At 58.7% G+C, this 13,998-nt stretch overlaps 1 protein-coding gene across 1 annotated transcript; it reads left to right on the top strand.

The window, feature by feature from the left end:
• The first annotated feature begins 2,850 nt into the window (after positions 1-2,850).
• On the top strand, positions 2,851-13,002 carry SPACA6 (sperm acrosome associated 6). Its single transcript, XM_070401819.1, has 9 exons — positions 2,851-3,249; positions 4,043-4,120; positions 9,729-9,797; positions 10,398-10,421; positions 10,798-10,875; positions 10,995-11,104; positions 11,469-11,625; positions 11,815-12,025; positions 12,905-13,002. Exons 1-9 carry the CDS (start codon positions 3,036-3,038, stop codon positions 12,936-12,938), a joined length of 975 nt encoding a protein of 324 aa, XP_070257920.1. The 5' UTR covers positions 2,851-3,035; the 3' UTR covers positions 12,939-13,002.
• The last annotated feature ends 996 nt before the right edge of the window (positions 13,003-13,998 follow it).

Genomic DNA, 13,998 nt, shown 5'->3' with positions numbered 1-13,998 from the left:
TCTCAGACTTGGGAGGGGGCGCACACGCCAGCCCCAGCCTTCCACGAAGCGAACCCCCAGAGCTAGGGCCCCCCCTCCCCCCCCACCCGAACCCCTTCCTCCCAGAACTCAGGAGTCCCCCACCTCCTCTGCAGCCCCAGCTGGACTCCATCCCTGCGGGGGCGAAGGGGGCGGGGCCATCTGGTTGCCATGGTGCCAGACTGTTTGGGTCTGCTCTCTGACCCTTGGGGGCTCCCCAGGGTCTGCAGGGAGGGGGAGGGGGACGGAGACCTGGGGAAGTGCCAGCCCTTCCCCAAATCGCGCCTCTGGGCCCGGGGAGTTCGAGTCCCCACCGACGCCCGGCCCGGTGACCTTGAACAAGCCCGACCCTCTCCCTCTCTGGGCCTCAGTTTCCCCGAGGAGACATCTGTGGGGGGTTGAGGGGGGGGTGATCAGGTCCTAGAAATCTTTAAGATTCTCAGCTTCCTCTCTCCTCTCATCCCCCTCCTCAGGCCCCAGGCAGCCCCGGGGCATGCTGGGAACCCGGGCCTGGGCTCTGGGCCAGGTTGTTGGGGGGGGGGGCGGGGGCAGCCTCCTCCCTTCCCCTTCCTCCCCACCTTGGCCTGACTCTCGCCCCCGCCGGAGGGTCTGGGAGGTTGGGAAGGAGGGAAGGGGGATGAGAGCTGGGACCGTGGACCCGGCCCTGGCCCCCCGCCCCCCCCCTTTCCTCCTCCGCCCCCTTCCCGCCTCTCCTCCCCCTCCTCAGCAGGTCGCTACCCCAGCCCTGGGCCCCTTCTCCAACCACCCCCACCCCACCCCCAGCTCCAGACCTGGCTCGGAGCGGCGAGGGGGAGGGAGAGAAGGAAGGAGAAAGACAGAGAGAGAAGGAGAAGGGAGGGAGGGAGGGAGAGAGAGAGAAGGGAATGGGGGGGCTGGGGGGGGAGGGAGGAGAAAGACCTAAGAGGGAGGGAAGGAGAAAGGAGGCGAGGGAAGGAGAGAGACGGAGGGCGAGCCGGAGATGAGAGATGGAGAGAGGGGGGAGGGAGGGAGACTGGGAAATTGAGGGAGAGAATGAGAGGGACAAAGACGGAGGGAGGGGGGCGGAGAGAGGGAGGAAGACAGACGGAAGGTGAAGGGAAGGAGTGAGGAGAGGGCGACGGGGAAGAAAGCGGGAGTCTGAGAAAGGACCTGTGAGCGGGGAGGAGGGAGGGAGGGAGGGAGGGAGGGAGGAATGCACAGATGCCGGAGGAGATGGGATCCAGGTGAGGCCGAGGCCGCGACAGCCCCGCGGCGCCCCGCCGGCCGCGCGAGCGCCAACCGTGGAGCTGGAGCTGGATTTGGGGGGCGGGGGGTTGGGGGGGGCGCAGTGAGCTGAGGCCGAGAGCTGGCCGGAGGGAGAGCCCCCAGGCACCCCCCCCCCCCCCCGGACTACGAGCCCAGAGGGTTGGGAGGGTGGGTGCTGGGTGCCGCCCACCTGGGAAGCCGCCCCCTCCCCCCACTTGCAGGGCCAAGTCCCTGAAACTCCCTGAGGCTCACCTGCAAAATGGGGGGGATGTGGGGGGCTGGAAGGGGGAGTGCTGGAGGTCCCTGGGCCCCGGGACCGAGATGGCCGAGGCCTGGGGCAGGGCTGGAGCTCGGGGATCAGAGCTGCCTCCTTGTGAAGGGAGGAGAGAGGGGAGAAGAGGCCCAGAGACACTTGGAAGCTTTTGTGTCCCCTGGGCCGCCTCCGCCAGATGCTGGATTCCTGCGCCTGACAGGTGGGTAGGGAGCCCCCTGGTCCCAGGGGCCAGACTCCCCAACAGGTGAGGCTTCCTCTGACCCGGGAAGCCCGGCTGCCTGCGCCTTCCCCCGGGGAGACAGGCCTGGCTGGACTGGGGGGCTGGGGGTGGGGGGGTGGGGGGGTGGGGGGGGGCCTGGGGCCTGGACTCCAGGGACCTTGGGGAGGGAGTTGGGGGGGTGGGAGGCACTGAACTCCTGGGTCCCCGGTGAGGATGGGCCGAAGGGACTGATTCCCCGGTTCCTTGGGGAGGAGGGGGCCGGGGGCCCGCATTCCTGGGTCCTGGCACCCACCCGTAGAACCGACCTTGCGGGGCCTTCGCCGCACACAAGCTCGTGTCTGTGGGTCCGTGTCGGGGGCTCACCATCGCAGCGGGGGCCTCCCCGGCCCTCCCCACCCTCCCTGGCCCTGGGGGGGGGAGGGGACCCCCCCTTCCCGCGTCTGTCCGTCCATCCGTCTGTCTGTCCACCTGCCGCGCCCCCCGGGCTGAGGTAGGAGGTTGTATAGTTGAGGAGGACACCCACGGAGATCACTATACGGCCTCCTAGCTTTCCCCAGGCTGCGCCCTGCACGGGACGCCCACCCGGCGGGGACCACCACCCCCCACCCCCACCCCGCTGGGCTCCTGGGGGGCTGCCTGCCTGCCTGCCGCAGGGACCCTGGGAGGAGCAGCAGCAGCAGCAGCAGCAGCAGCAGCAGCAGCAGCGAGCAGGGCTGCCTCTCCTGTCCTTGTTCCTTCGTTTCCTCCTCCCCTTCCCGCTAAGACTTGCCCCTCCAGAACCCGCCCCGTCTGCTTTCTCTCTCTCCCATCCCGACTGTGTCCTGCGCTTCCCCTTGTGTCTGCACAGTGGCCTGGGCCTCTCCATCTCTCTCTCATTGTGCGTCCTGGTGTCTCCCCTGTGTCTGAGTCTGGGGCGCTCACAGCGTCTCTCTCTGATTCACCCCCACACACACCCCGCCCCGACTCCCCCGGGCCTGTCGGGCCACCGCACACCATACTGCCGGCCTCTGGGTCCCTGAGACCCTTTAACCTGTGAGGACGTCCAGGATCACAGGTGAGGTTCTTGGGAGCCTGGCATCCGGCCCAACCACAGCCTGGAGGTTGCAGGCCCGACACCTGACCCCTGACCCCTCTCTCCTTCCTCCCTGCAACCCCACGCCTGACATTTGACCCGCAACAGAAATCGGGCCTCTGACCTCAGACCACAGGCCCCTCCCCTGTCCCTCAGTGACCTCACAAAGGTCACCCGGCTTCTTCCCAGGCCGAGCCCCCTCTGCGATGGCCCAGCTGGCTGCAGGCAGCGCTGTGCCCTGCGCCCTGGTGGCCCTCGCGGTCCTCGGGGCCCCGGCCTGGACCTGTCTCCTCTGCTTCACATCCTACAGCGAGCGCATCCGCATCTGCCAGACCTTCGCGGGGGTGGCGGGCCCGAAAGTGGAGAAGTGTGAGGAGGCGCTCGAGGTTGCCTTTAAGGGCCTCCTGGACACTGAAATCAGTGAGGAGACCCCCCCACCATCCTCCAGGGCCCTGGGGGGGGGGGGGCGGGGGGGACCGGAGAGGCCTGGAGAGACCCAGGAAGAGGGAGACAACAGACTGGTAGATAGGAATGGGGGACGGAGACTCAGATGGGAGGATAGAGGCCGGACAGAAACGAGGGACAAAGAGGCTAGACAGGCGGACAGGAGGCCAGAGGCTGGGGGACAGACACTCAGAGGCATAGGAGGCTAGAGATGGGGGGCAGAGACTTAGAGAGGGAAAGGTAGAGACTGGAGATAGAGACTCAGAGAGGGGAAGATAGAGGCTCAGGGGACAGACTCAGAGGGGAGAAGGATTTATTTTTTTTATTATTATTATTTTTGTAATCCTCAACCCAGGATATTTTTCCACTGATTTTTAGAGAGAGTGGGAGAGAGAGGGAAAGACAGAGAGAAACATCCATGTGAGAGAAACACATCGATTGGTTGCCTTCTGCAATCACCCCCCCTCACCCCCCCCCCCCCCCCCCCACACACACACACACACACAACCATAAGGACCCAGGCCAGGGAGGAGCCTGCAATCATGGTACATGCCCTTGACCGGAATCAAACTCCAGAGCCTTCAGTCCTCAGGCCGACACTCTATCCACTGAGTCAAACCGGCCAGGGCAGAGGGAGGAGGATTTGGATGGGAGGACAGAGACTCGTAGCTATAGGACAAAGTCGTAGAGAATGTTCACACAGGTGATATGTTAGGGGGGCTGCTTCCCTCAGCCTCTGCCCCACCCCCACCCCCACCCCCACCCCCAGATTACGATGAGAGAAGCCACCTGCATGACTCCTTCACCCAGATGACCCTCTCCCTCCAAGAGATAGCCATCGCTCAGGGTGAGTGGGGTGGGGGCGGCAGCAGTGGGAGATGTGGGCTTGGAGCCCCCAAGAGATGGGGGCGTGTGCAGGGGGTAGGGGGTGTCCCTGGGAGGTGGCAGTGGTCTAGGAGCAGATGGCACTGGGTAGCCAGTTTCTTCTCAGGGTCATGATGGCAGGAGGTAAAGGGACAGTCCCGATAGACCGGGAGCCTGAAGCCCAGGTCGGATCAGGTAGATGTGAGTTCTGACCGGGCTGTGTGGCTCTTCTTGGGTATGAAGTTCAGGATGTGTCATGCGTCCTTCTGTACCTCCACTTACCTACCTGTAAGGTGGGACACCTTCCCTGCCTCCCAGGACGGCTTCGGAGCTCAGAGAGAGGGAGGGGGCCCCTGAGGAGAGGAGCTCAAACAGGAGCTCTTCCTCTGGGATAGAACTTACAGTCCTTATGCCAGAGACTGGAACTGTTGGGGAAAGAAGGGAGGCCCGAGCCCTGTTGTGAAACATAAACCGGCCTCCTCGGAGTTCTGGGGGCTCAGGGCTTATTCCTAATAGCTGCCATTACTTCTTGCTCCCTGCTCTTGCCCACCAAGCATTTTGACAAAGATCCCCAAAGGTGGGAAGGGGCCCACCTACCCAGTGGGTGTCTGGGGGTCCAGGATGGAGACTTCAGCTACGATCCCCCCACCCCCCAAAGACCTGAAGAATCAGAGCTGGCAGAGATAGGGGGCAGGGCAGGACCCCAGGAAATGCCCTTTCTCCCCACATGCGCCATGTTGTCCCAGAAGATGTTGAAAAGAGGGGACAGTCCAGGGTGGAGGCTGGGAGGACTAGGCGGAGGCTGGGGTGGAGGAGGCTTGAGCTGGGGCGGGGGCTGTGAAGATGGAGCTGAGGGGACAGGGCTGAGGGCGTCGAGGGCAGGATGGGTGAGGCTTGGGTCTGATGGGCTGTTCCCTCCCGGGGAGGGGAAGAGGAAGCTTAAAGGGCAGTGCCTGGGGTTGGCTCTATGGGTGGGTGGTGGGTGGTAGGTCATCCCTCAGGTGGGGGGTCTAGGAAGAGAAGCAGTGGGGTAGATGGTGAGCTGGGCTAGGACATAGTAACTGCGAGGGACCCGGGGGACATCTAGGTAAATGGGTCCAGGATGTAGCTGAAAGGTGAGGGAGACTTGAGAGTCTGTCTTGTGCGCAGGGGACGGACAGGGTCAGCTCTGGGTATAGAAAGACCCTCTGGGGCTGTGCGGAGGACCTACTGGAGGCCGGGAGAAGCTGGTGCAATACGTTCTGCAGGGATATATTTAATGAAAGTCACCTGCCCTCAGGTTGCTTCTATTGCAGGGAGTGGGGGTGGGGCGGACAAGAAACGTAGTCAGTGAACTACTATAGTGTGTTAATTGGTGAACCATGCTATGGAGGAAAACAAGGGAACAGGTTGATCATTTTAAACAGGTTGGTCAGGACAGGTGCACCTGAGAGGGTCCAATTGAGCAAAGACCTTTGTCAGTGAGAGCCACGCAGAAAACCTGGGGGGAAAAAACATTCCAGGTGGAGGGAAGAGCCAGTGCAAAGGCCCTGGGGTCAGTGTGGTTGGCGTGGTATCATTGAGGGAGAAATCGAAATGAAATGAAATTAGTGAGGCAGCCAAGGGCCAAATCCTGTAGGACCTTGTAGGTCAGTAAGATTCTCAAGCGCCAGTGTATAAATTCTCAGAATCTTTTGGGGGCGTGTTAAAAGGCAGGGTGCTGGGCCCAACCCTCCGCTTCTGACCAGTAGGTCTGAGGTATGGCCCAGAAATGGACATTTCTAACAAGTTCCCTTTGAGAACACACTTTGAGAACTGCTACCTTGTACCAACTTGGGCCTTAAGAAGGAGACACAATATGACTGAGGCCGTGTGGGACAAGGACAGAAGCAAGGGTGACTGGTGGTGGCTCAGACCAATGGCAGTGGTCCAGGTGGGTCAAGATGAGCCTGAGTTGAGGGAGGTGGAACATGAAGATGGAGGAGAACGAAGGTCAAGGATTTGACCGTATGCTTAAACCTGCCCCATATATGGAGGAGGCTGTGTCTGCCAAGACAAATTTATTTATGTTACTTATCCTCAAGGATAGCCTCATACCAGCCTGGTGGGATGGGGTTTTATAAACCCCTATTTCTAGATGAAGAAGTTGGGGCTCAGCTAGACAAGGAGAACGGGCCCAGGAGATAGCTGGACCAGAGTTTTCAGATCTAGCTATCTGATGTTGGGCCACTCTCCTAACCTCTCCGTGCTTCCTTTTCCTCATCTCAAACTTGGGGATGGTAAGTGGATGACCCTTCTGTACCACTCACTGTGTGCCAGGCACCGTTCTAAGTGGTTACAGACAGTATCTCATGCAGTCACAAAATGGTACCTGGCACATAATTTGGTGTGAGGAGGTGGGAATGCTTTTGTGTTGTACGGCATTAAGTGTTCCCCGAACCCAGTGAGGTAGACACCAATATGGTCCCAATTTCATGAACGAGGAAAGTGAGGAAGGTTAAGTCACTTGGCCAAAGTCACATAGGGACGGGGGCGGGGGTCATGTGATGGATATCTCAGATGTGGGTTGGGTGTGCCCATAAGCGGAAGAAGAGCCAGGACTCCGATCCAGACCTTTGAAACACTGGAAGCTCCTCACCCTAGACACCTCTTTTGGAGAGAGTTCACAGCACCGATTAGCACCACCTTGTGGTTCATGTGATATGACCCCTGCCTCTCGGTCTCTGGACATTTCAACTCTATCTCCCAGGGTTTAATAGATATATAACACCCCACCCCTATGGCTTCCTTGGTAAAAACCTCGTTCACCCTCAGCATGCATCACTTGGTTTGGCCCATAGATATTTCTTGAATGACTCCTCCAGCATCCTGGCCTTTCATTCGAGCATCCCACACTGACCACATCCTCCTAATCATCCTGCCATCTCCCCAGACCACTTGCCTGCTCTGTGGCCGAGACGAGACCTCTAAGCCCTTGACTCTTCATCTTGAACCCACTTCCTGGTTTCGGTACCCCCCTCTCTCCAGCTTATACCCAGTGATCATCACTTCAGCCACCCTTGCCAATATCCTCATTTCACTCCCTTTCTATATGGTTTTAAATCACAGAGGGACCCGAAATGGCTGAAGCAAGCGGGAAGTTTGTTTCTCCCATACCAAACAAGGCTTGAGATAGGCACGTAAGGCTAGTATAACAGCTCCATTGTCTTGGGAACCTAAGGTCCTCCCAGCTTTCTGCTTTGTCATCCTAGGGCATACCCTTTGTCCTCATGGTCCTCTGTGACTGGTAGAGCTCCCGCCATCCAATCCAAGTGTCAAGCAGCAGGAGAGAAGATGGCACATGTTACTCAATAAGAAGGCTACTTCCGGAGACTCCCACGGGGACACTTCCACTTGCATCTCAATAGCCAGAACCTAGTCATATGACCATCACTAGGTCATATGATCACAGCTAGCTGCAAGGGAGGCTGGGAAATGTAGTCTTTTAGCTGGGGGTGCTTTTCTGGCTGAAAGCATTCTGTTAACTAAAGAGTAATAGACGTTTGGAGGAAACTGGCAGTTTCTGTGTATTAGTTTGCTGGCGCTGTTGTGCCTACCGCAAACTGGGTGGCTTAAACAACAGGGATTTATTTTTTCACTATTCTGGAGGCTGGAAGTCCGAGATGTCAGTGTCAGCAGGGTTGGTTTCTTCTGAGGCCTTTTTCCTTGATGTAGTTGATCTCTCTCCCTGTGTTTTCACATGGTCTTCCCTCTGTGAGTCCAAATTTCCTCCGTACAAGAAGTCAGTCACATTGCATTAAGGCTCATCCTAATGGCCTCGTTTTAACTTCATTCGCTCCTTAAGACTTTGTCTCCAAGTACAGTCACATTCTGAACTACCGGGGGTTAGGAACGTCAACATATGGATTTGGGAGAAGCACCGTTTAGCCTAAGACACCCTCTGCATCGCTGATTTCCCAAACCAACGTCCACTTTGGAAAAAGTCACAGAACCTTGTAGTTTGGAAGACGATGGTCAGAACTCAAAAACACCCATAAGGACAGAGAACGTGAAGGAATGAATGAGGAGAAGAAATGAATCCAGGTGGGGATTATGGAGAGGTGTCAGGTACACGCCATGGCTAAGGGGGTGGTTGCCGCTAAGCCCCAGCTAGTTGCAGCCTCGTGGAAATTCTGTGTGTTACAGCTCTTCCAAATGTTTTAAAACATACGCCAACATTTTATGTGACTTTCCCAAATCTTACAACGGCAACCGGTTCATTATTTTAACACTTTCCAGGTTAAATATAACATCCAGGGGGTGGAACTGGGCCACAGGCCACCACACGTTGTGGTCTCCACCCCAGTTGAATACTGGGGTTCTACACATGATTACTGAACACTTTTTTTTTTAAAGTTATAATGTTTTATTGACTTTTTGAGAGAGGAAGGGAGAGGGGTAGAAAACATAAAAGAGAGAAGAACATCTTTGATCGACTGCTCCCTGCAAACCTCTTACTGGAGATTGAGACTGCAATCCGGGCATGTGCCCTGTCGAGGAATCGAACCAGCGACCTCTTGGTTCACGGGTTGATGCTCAACCACTGAGCCACACTGGCCGGGCATTACTGAGCCACACTTTCTAAGACTCAGAGCTGGCTCCTGGGTTCTAGGAGCACAGCGCTAAAGGGGAACATGTTTACTTAAGAGATAGACTTTAAATGATCACCATATATATAAAATAAGTAATTACAACCTTATGAGAGCTTTGAATTCCATGAAGGGGGAACTAAGAGAAAAATAGGGAACTCAAATTGGGTTTGTAGTCAGGGAAAACCCAAGTAAATGACACAAGGTATGACGTGAACTCTTTTTTAAAAAATATTTTGTTATTGATTTCAGAGATGAAAGGAGAGGGGGAGAGAGAGAAACATCAGTGATGAGAAAGAATCATTGATCGGCTGCCTCCTGCATGCCCTGTACTGGGGATCGAGCCCGAAACCCCAGCACGTGCCCTGACTTGGAATCGAACCTGGGACCCTTCAGTCTGCAGGTCGGACTCTATCCAATGAGTCAAACCAGATCGGGCTGACGTGAACTCTTAGGAACTCTCAAACGCCTTTGTAACTCATGCCTATGTATGCATGGACTGTCTATGTAAGGCATGACATGAAGGATGAAGAGGGGTAGGGGAAAGATGTACTAGAAACAGAAGCCAGCATGTGCAAAGGTCCTGAGGTGCTAGAAAATATTCCTTCCCATTTAGGAGAAGTGAAAGGTGCACAATAGGGATGGAATCGAGAGTGAAAGGAAACTAGGCCGGACCTAGGAAGCCTTGGTGAGGAATCTGATCTTTAACCTCCCTCTATCCCTCAACATGATAAACACAGATGATACAAGAAGGGCTTCCACCAGAGAGATGGGCAGGAGGAAAAAGGAAGGCGACTGGGAATAGACTAGGTGGGAGGAGGTAAGAGGAGGAAATGGTGTCTATACCAAAACGGGTAGAGAGGGGCTGGGAAAGAGCCCCTTTACCATTACGGGGAGTCCAGCTGAGCTCGCCCAACCGTGGGGGCACGGGGTGGTGGAGGAGGGGAGAGACTGGACCACAAGGCCTCCCCTTCCATCCTCCAGGGTCCTATGAGGTTGCCTTCCCTTACGCTGCAGAGAAAATGCGGGAGGCCATTGCGCAGCTTAAAGAAGGTAAAATGGACTCCCAACTCCTTCCCCCAGGTACGCACACAATTTTTTTAAAAAACCCAGCCTTAAAGCGGCCATTCGCCTGATGGAGCTCTGAACGGCTTGCCCTGGGTGGGACACAGGCTCTACTCCTGCAGGAACGCACCACTGGAGATCTGGCCCCGCCCCTGCGATCTAAGATTCCCTCCCCAGCAAGGATCCCTTCGTGGGACGGTCCTGTCCCAGATGAGCCCCAGCCTCTGGCTTGGACCCGGCCCCGCGCGCTGTGAGAGTGGGCTACTGGCTTCAGGCCTGGCCACGCCTCTAACCCGGCCCCGGAGAAGCGCCGGGGGTCCGGCCCCGCCCCATCGGTGGAATGCACCGGGGCTGGCCCCGCCTCCTCCGTGCACACTGCGGGCCTGCCACCCTTAGATGGCCAGAAGCCACCGGGCCTCACCTCCAGGGCAATTCTGCAGGCCCGGCCGGGTGCCCCCGGTGCATACAGCAGGCCTGGCCCCGTCCCCTCCGAGGAATGCACCCAAGCTCAGTAACATCCCCTAGGGGAGCCCCAGCTGGGCACCCCCCTACACTCCCAGGGCGGTAACGCTTCCCCTCTCTCCGCAGTTCAGGCCTGCATCCCTCCCTGCGGTAAGCACTTCCCTCAACGCTCAGGATCGCGGGGGATAAGGGACGCGGTCAGGGCCGAAACGGGGGGGGGGGGGGGGGGGGGCGGGTGGGGGAGGTGTTCTAGTGGGAGCGCAGGGGTGGGCCTCGGATCCGAAGGAAGCCAAGAAGAGCCCTGGAGAAAAGCAGGCATTGCGCACCGAGCTCATAAAAAGGCGGGTCCGAGAGCCAAAGCAAACCAATAAAAAAACCCCAGAGGCCAGAGAATGGTGAGAACCAGCCAATGAGCGTGGAGAAGGCGGGGCCTGGGCTCCAGCGGATGGAACCCAGGGAGGCTTAAGGGCGCGCGGGCTGGGAAAGGCTAGTGGCGCCCAGCCAGACCCAGCGCTCCCGCCCGCAGGGGTGCAGGAGCTCTCCCGGCGTTTCCGCTGCCGCGGGTGCTACTCCAAGGTCTGCGACCTCCCGCTGGACTGCCCAGGTGAGGGGCGCGGCCCGGGAGGGCGGGAACCCGAGGAACCCGGGGAAGGGCTGAGCTGGAGGAGGGGCGCGGTCGGTTCGAGGGCGGGGCCGAGGTGGTGACGCGCGGGCCGTCTCCAGTTCAGGACGTGACGGTGAGACGGGGCGATCAGGCCATGTTCTCCTGCACCGTGAACTTCCAGCTGCCCAAGGAAGAGATCACCTATTCCTGGAAGTTCGCAGAAGGGGGTGTGAGTAGGGGCGGGGCCCGCGCGAAGGTGTTTTGGAGGCGAGTTAGGCTTCATTGAAGATGGGGAGGGGCTGCGGGGGATCTCGGTCTGGATTCCGGCTGCGTGCAAAGGGAGGGTCCTGGCATTTAGGGGAGGAGTCGAGGCTCACGCTGCAGGACCCGGGCTGGGGGACTGACTTTTGCGTAATTAATAGTTCAGGGCGGGTGCGCAAGTTTCAGACCCCAGGGGCGGAGTCAAGATTTAGGAGGCGGGGCTCCAGGGGGCGTGGTCTAGCTCGGGGGCGCGGCTTGTAGGTGGAGGGTAACGAGTCCGGCGGAGTCCGACCCAGGGCGGCCCGGGGGTTCGCGCCCGTGCGTCCCTGCAGGTGCGGACTCGGGACCCGTACTACTTCCGAGATATGCCGCGGGCGCACGGGTACCTGGCGCGGATCCGGCCAGTGCAGCCCACGCACCGCGGGACCTTCTCCTGCGTGATCACGCACGACCAGCTCCCCCTGGCGCGACTCTACTTCTTTCTGAACGGTGCGGGCGGGGCTGCAAGCGGCGCGGGGCGGGACGGTGCGGGCGGGGCTGCAAGCGGCGCGGGGCGGGACGGTGCGGGCGGGGCTGCAAGCGGCGCGGGGCGGGACGGTGCGGGCGGGGCTGCGAGCGGCGCGGGGCTGGGCTGCAAGCGGCGGGGCCCCCGCCCCGCTGACGTGCGCGTCCCCGCAGTGACGGGCCCTCCCCCGCGCGGGGAGACCGAGCTCCAGGTCGCCTTTCGGGAAGTGATTCGCTGGGCGCCGCGAGAGGCGGAGGGGATCGAGCCCTGGAGGCCCAGCCTGGGCGAGCTGCTGGCCAAGCCGGAGGCTCTGACGCTCAGCAACCTGGGCCTGCTCGCGGCCGCCGCAGCCTTAGCCTCAGCCGGTCTGACCCTCCTGGCGTGGTGAGTACCCAGGTCCCGGATCGCAGCACCGGGCTCTCCTTCCTTCCGCCGAGTGTCCAGTTCCCTCGTTTTTCAGACCCAGGAGTCCAGCCCCTCCTCCCTCAGACCCAGGGGTCCAGGCCCCCAGCCCCTCCTCCCTCAGACCCAGGGGTCCAGGCCCCCAGCTTCTCCTCCCTCACGCCCAGGGGTCCAGGCCCCCAGCCCCTCCTCCCTCAGACCCAGGGGTCCAGGCCCCCAGTCCCTCCTCCCTCAGACCCAGGGGTCCAGGCCCCCAGCCCCTCCTCCCTCAGACCCAGGAGTCCAGGCCCCCAGCCCCTCCTCCCTCAGACCCAGGGGCCCAGGCCCCCAGCCCCTCCTCCCTCACACCCAGGAGTCCAGGCCCCCAGCCCCTCCTCCCTCAGACCCAGGGGCCCAGGCCCCCAGCCCCTCCTCCCTCACACCCAGGAGTCCAGGCCCCCAGCCCCTCCTCCCTCACACCCAGGAGTCCAGGCCCCCAGCCCCTCCTCCCTCAGACCCAGGGATCCAGGCCCCCGGCCCCTCCTCCCTCAGACCCAGGAGTCCAGGCCCCCAGCCCCTCCTCCCGCAGACCCAGGGGTCCAGGCCCCCAGCTCCTCCGCCCTCAGACCCAGGGGTCCAGGCCCCCAGCCCCTCCTCCCTCAGACCCAGGGGTCCAGGCCCCCAGCCCCTCCTCCATCAGACCCAGGGATCCAGGCCCCCGACCCCTCCTCCCTCAGACCCAGGAGTCCAGGCCCCCAGCCCCTCCTCCCTCAGACCCAGGGGTCCAGGCCCTGTCCACCTTTGGGACTCAGACTTCCAGGACTTAGATATCTGCTCCCCAACTTCTCTCCTCCACACACAACCACCTCTCTATTTCCCCAGGATGTTCTTTCGATGGTACTTCAGTGGCAACTAACAAAGGTATCTTTCTGTTCCCTATCTGTTTCCATCCCTTAAATAAAGAATATATTTGAACGCTACCAATGCTTTCATCTTTGAAGGTGGTTCCTGCCCATTTAGGTAGGAGGAGGGGCAGCATGCCCCAAATATATGCCCCGGGGACTGTGCCTCCAGAATGACTGTAATATTATCGCCTGTCACCATGCAGGCCCTGTGTTCAGGGTTTTAGGCGTAAGCCCGACCAACCCCAGATTTCTGGCAGCCTCCTTGCCATTTCCGGGGGCAGAAGACACCCTCAGCAAGATTTTTCTCACCCCTGCAGGACCGGGGTACATTCTGCTTCCTGCCTAAAATAACGTTTTCTCCCTTTTTTGTCTGATTAACTCGGTTCTGATTCCCCCCCATACAGCCTTTGCATGTATAGTAAAACCTCAAAATTACAGACTAATTCGGGCCAGGGAGTGTCTGTTAAAGCCGAAAGTCCATTATATAGTAAAGTAGGTTTTTCTGAATGCGTATGCTAAAGAATAGACAAATTAGTTTACCTGTTTTTACTTATGTAGACACATTTTTGTAATTAAAATTAAGTATGTATGAAAAGTTTAATTTCAGCCCTAACCGGTTTGGCTCAGTGGATTCGATTCCGGTCAAGGGCATGTACCTTGGTTGTGGGCACATCCCCAGTAGGGGGTGTGCAGGAGGCAGCTCATCGATGTTTCTCTCTCATTGATGTTTCTTTTTTTTTTTTTTTAATACATTTTTATTGATTTCAGAGAGGAAGGAAGAGGGAGAGAGAGATAGAAACATCCATGATGAGAGAGAATCATGGATTGGCTGCCTCCTGCAAGTCCCCCACTGGGGATCGAGCCCACAACCCGGGCATGTGCCCTTGACCGGAATCGAACCTGGGACCCTCCAATTCCCAGACCGACGCTCCATCCACTGAGCCAAACCAGCCAGGGCTCTCATCGATGTTTCTGACTCTCTATTCCTCTCCCTTCCTCTCTGTAAAAGATCAATAAAGTATATGTATTTTTAAAAAGTTTAATTTCACAGAATAGCTTTCTATATGTATC

The sequence above is a fragment of the Myotis yumanensis genome, unplaced genomic scaffold (assembly GCF_028538775.1).
Source record: "Myotis yumanensis isolate MYYU_CA2020_CCGP unplaced genomic scaffold, mMyoYum1.0.hap1 SCAF_23, whole genome shotgun sequence".
NCBI classification, from domain to species: domain Eukaryota; kingdom Metazoa; phylum Chordata; class Mammalia; order Chiroptera; family Vespertilionidae; genus Myotis; species Myotis yumanensis.
This window is presented reverse-complemented; position numbering and strand designations above follow the sequence as displayed.

Coding starts and splice junctions, on each gene's coding strand:
- SPACA6 (XM_070401819.1), top strand. CDS start 3,036: ATGGCCCAGCTGGCTGCAGGCAGCGCTGTGCCCTGCGCCCTGGTGGCC. Junction 3,250..4,042: donor CCTCCTGGACACTGAAATCA/GTGAGGAGACCC, acceptor CCCCACCCCCAG/ATTACGATGAGAGAAGCCAC. Junction 9,798..10,397: donor CATTGCGCAGCTTAAAGAAG/GTAAAATGGACT, acceptor CTCTCTCCGCAG/TTCAGGCCTGCATCCCTCCC.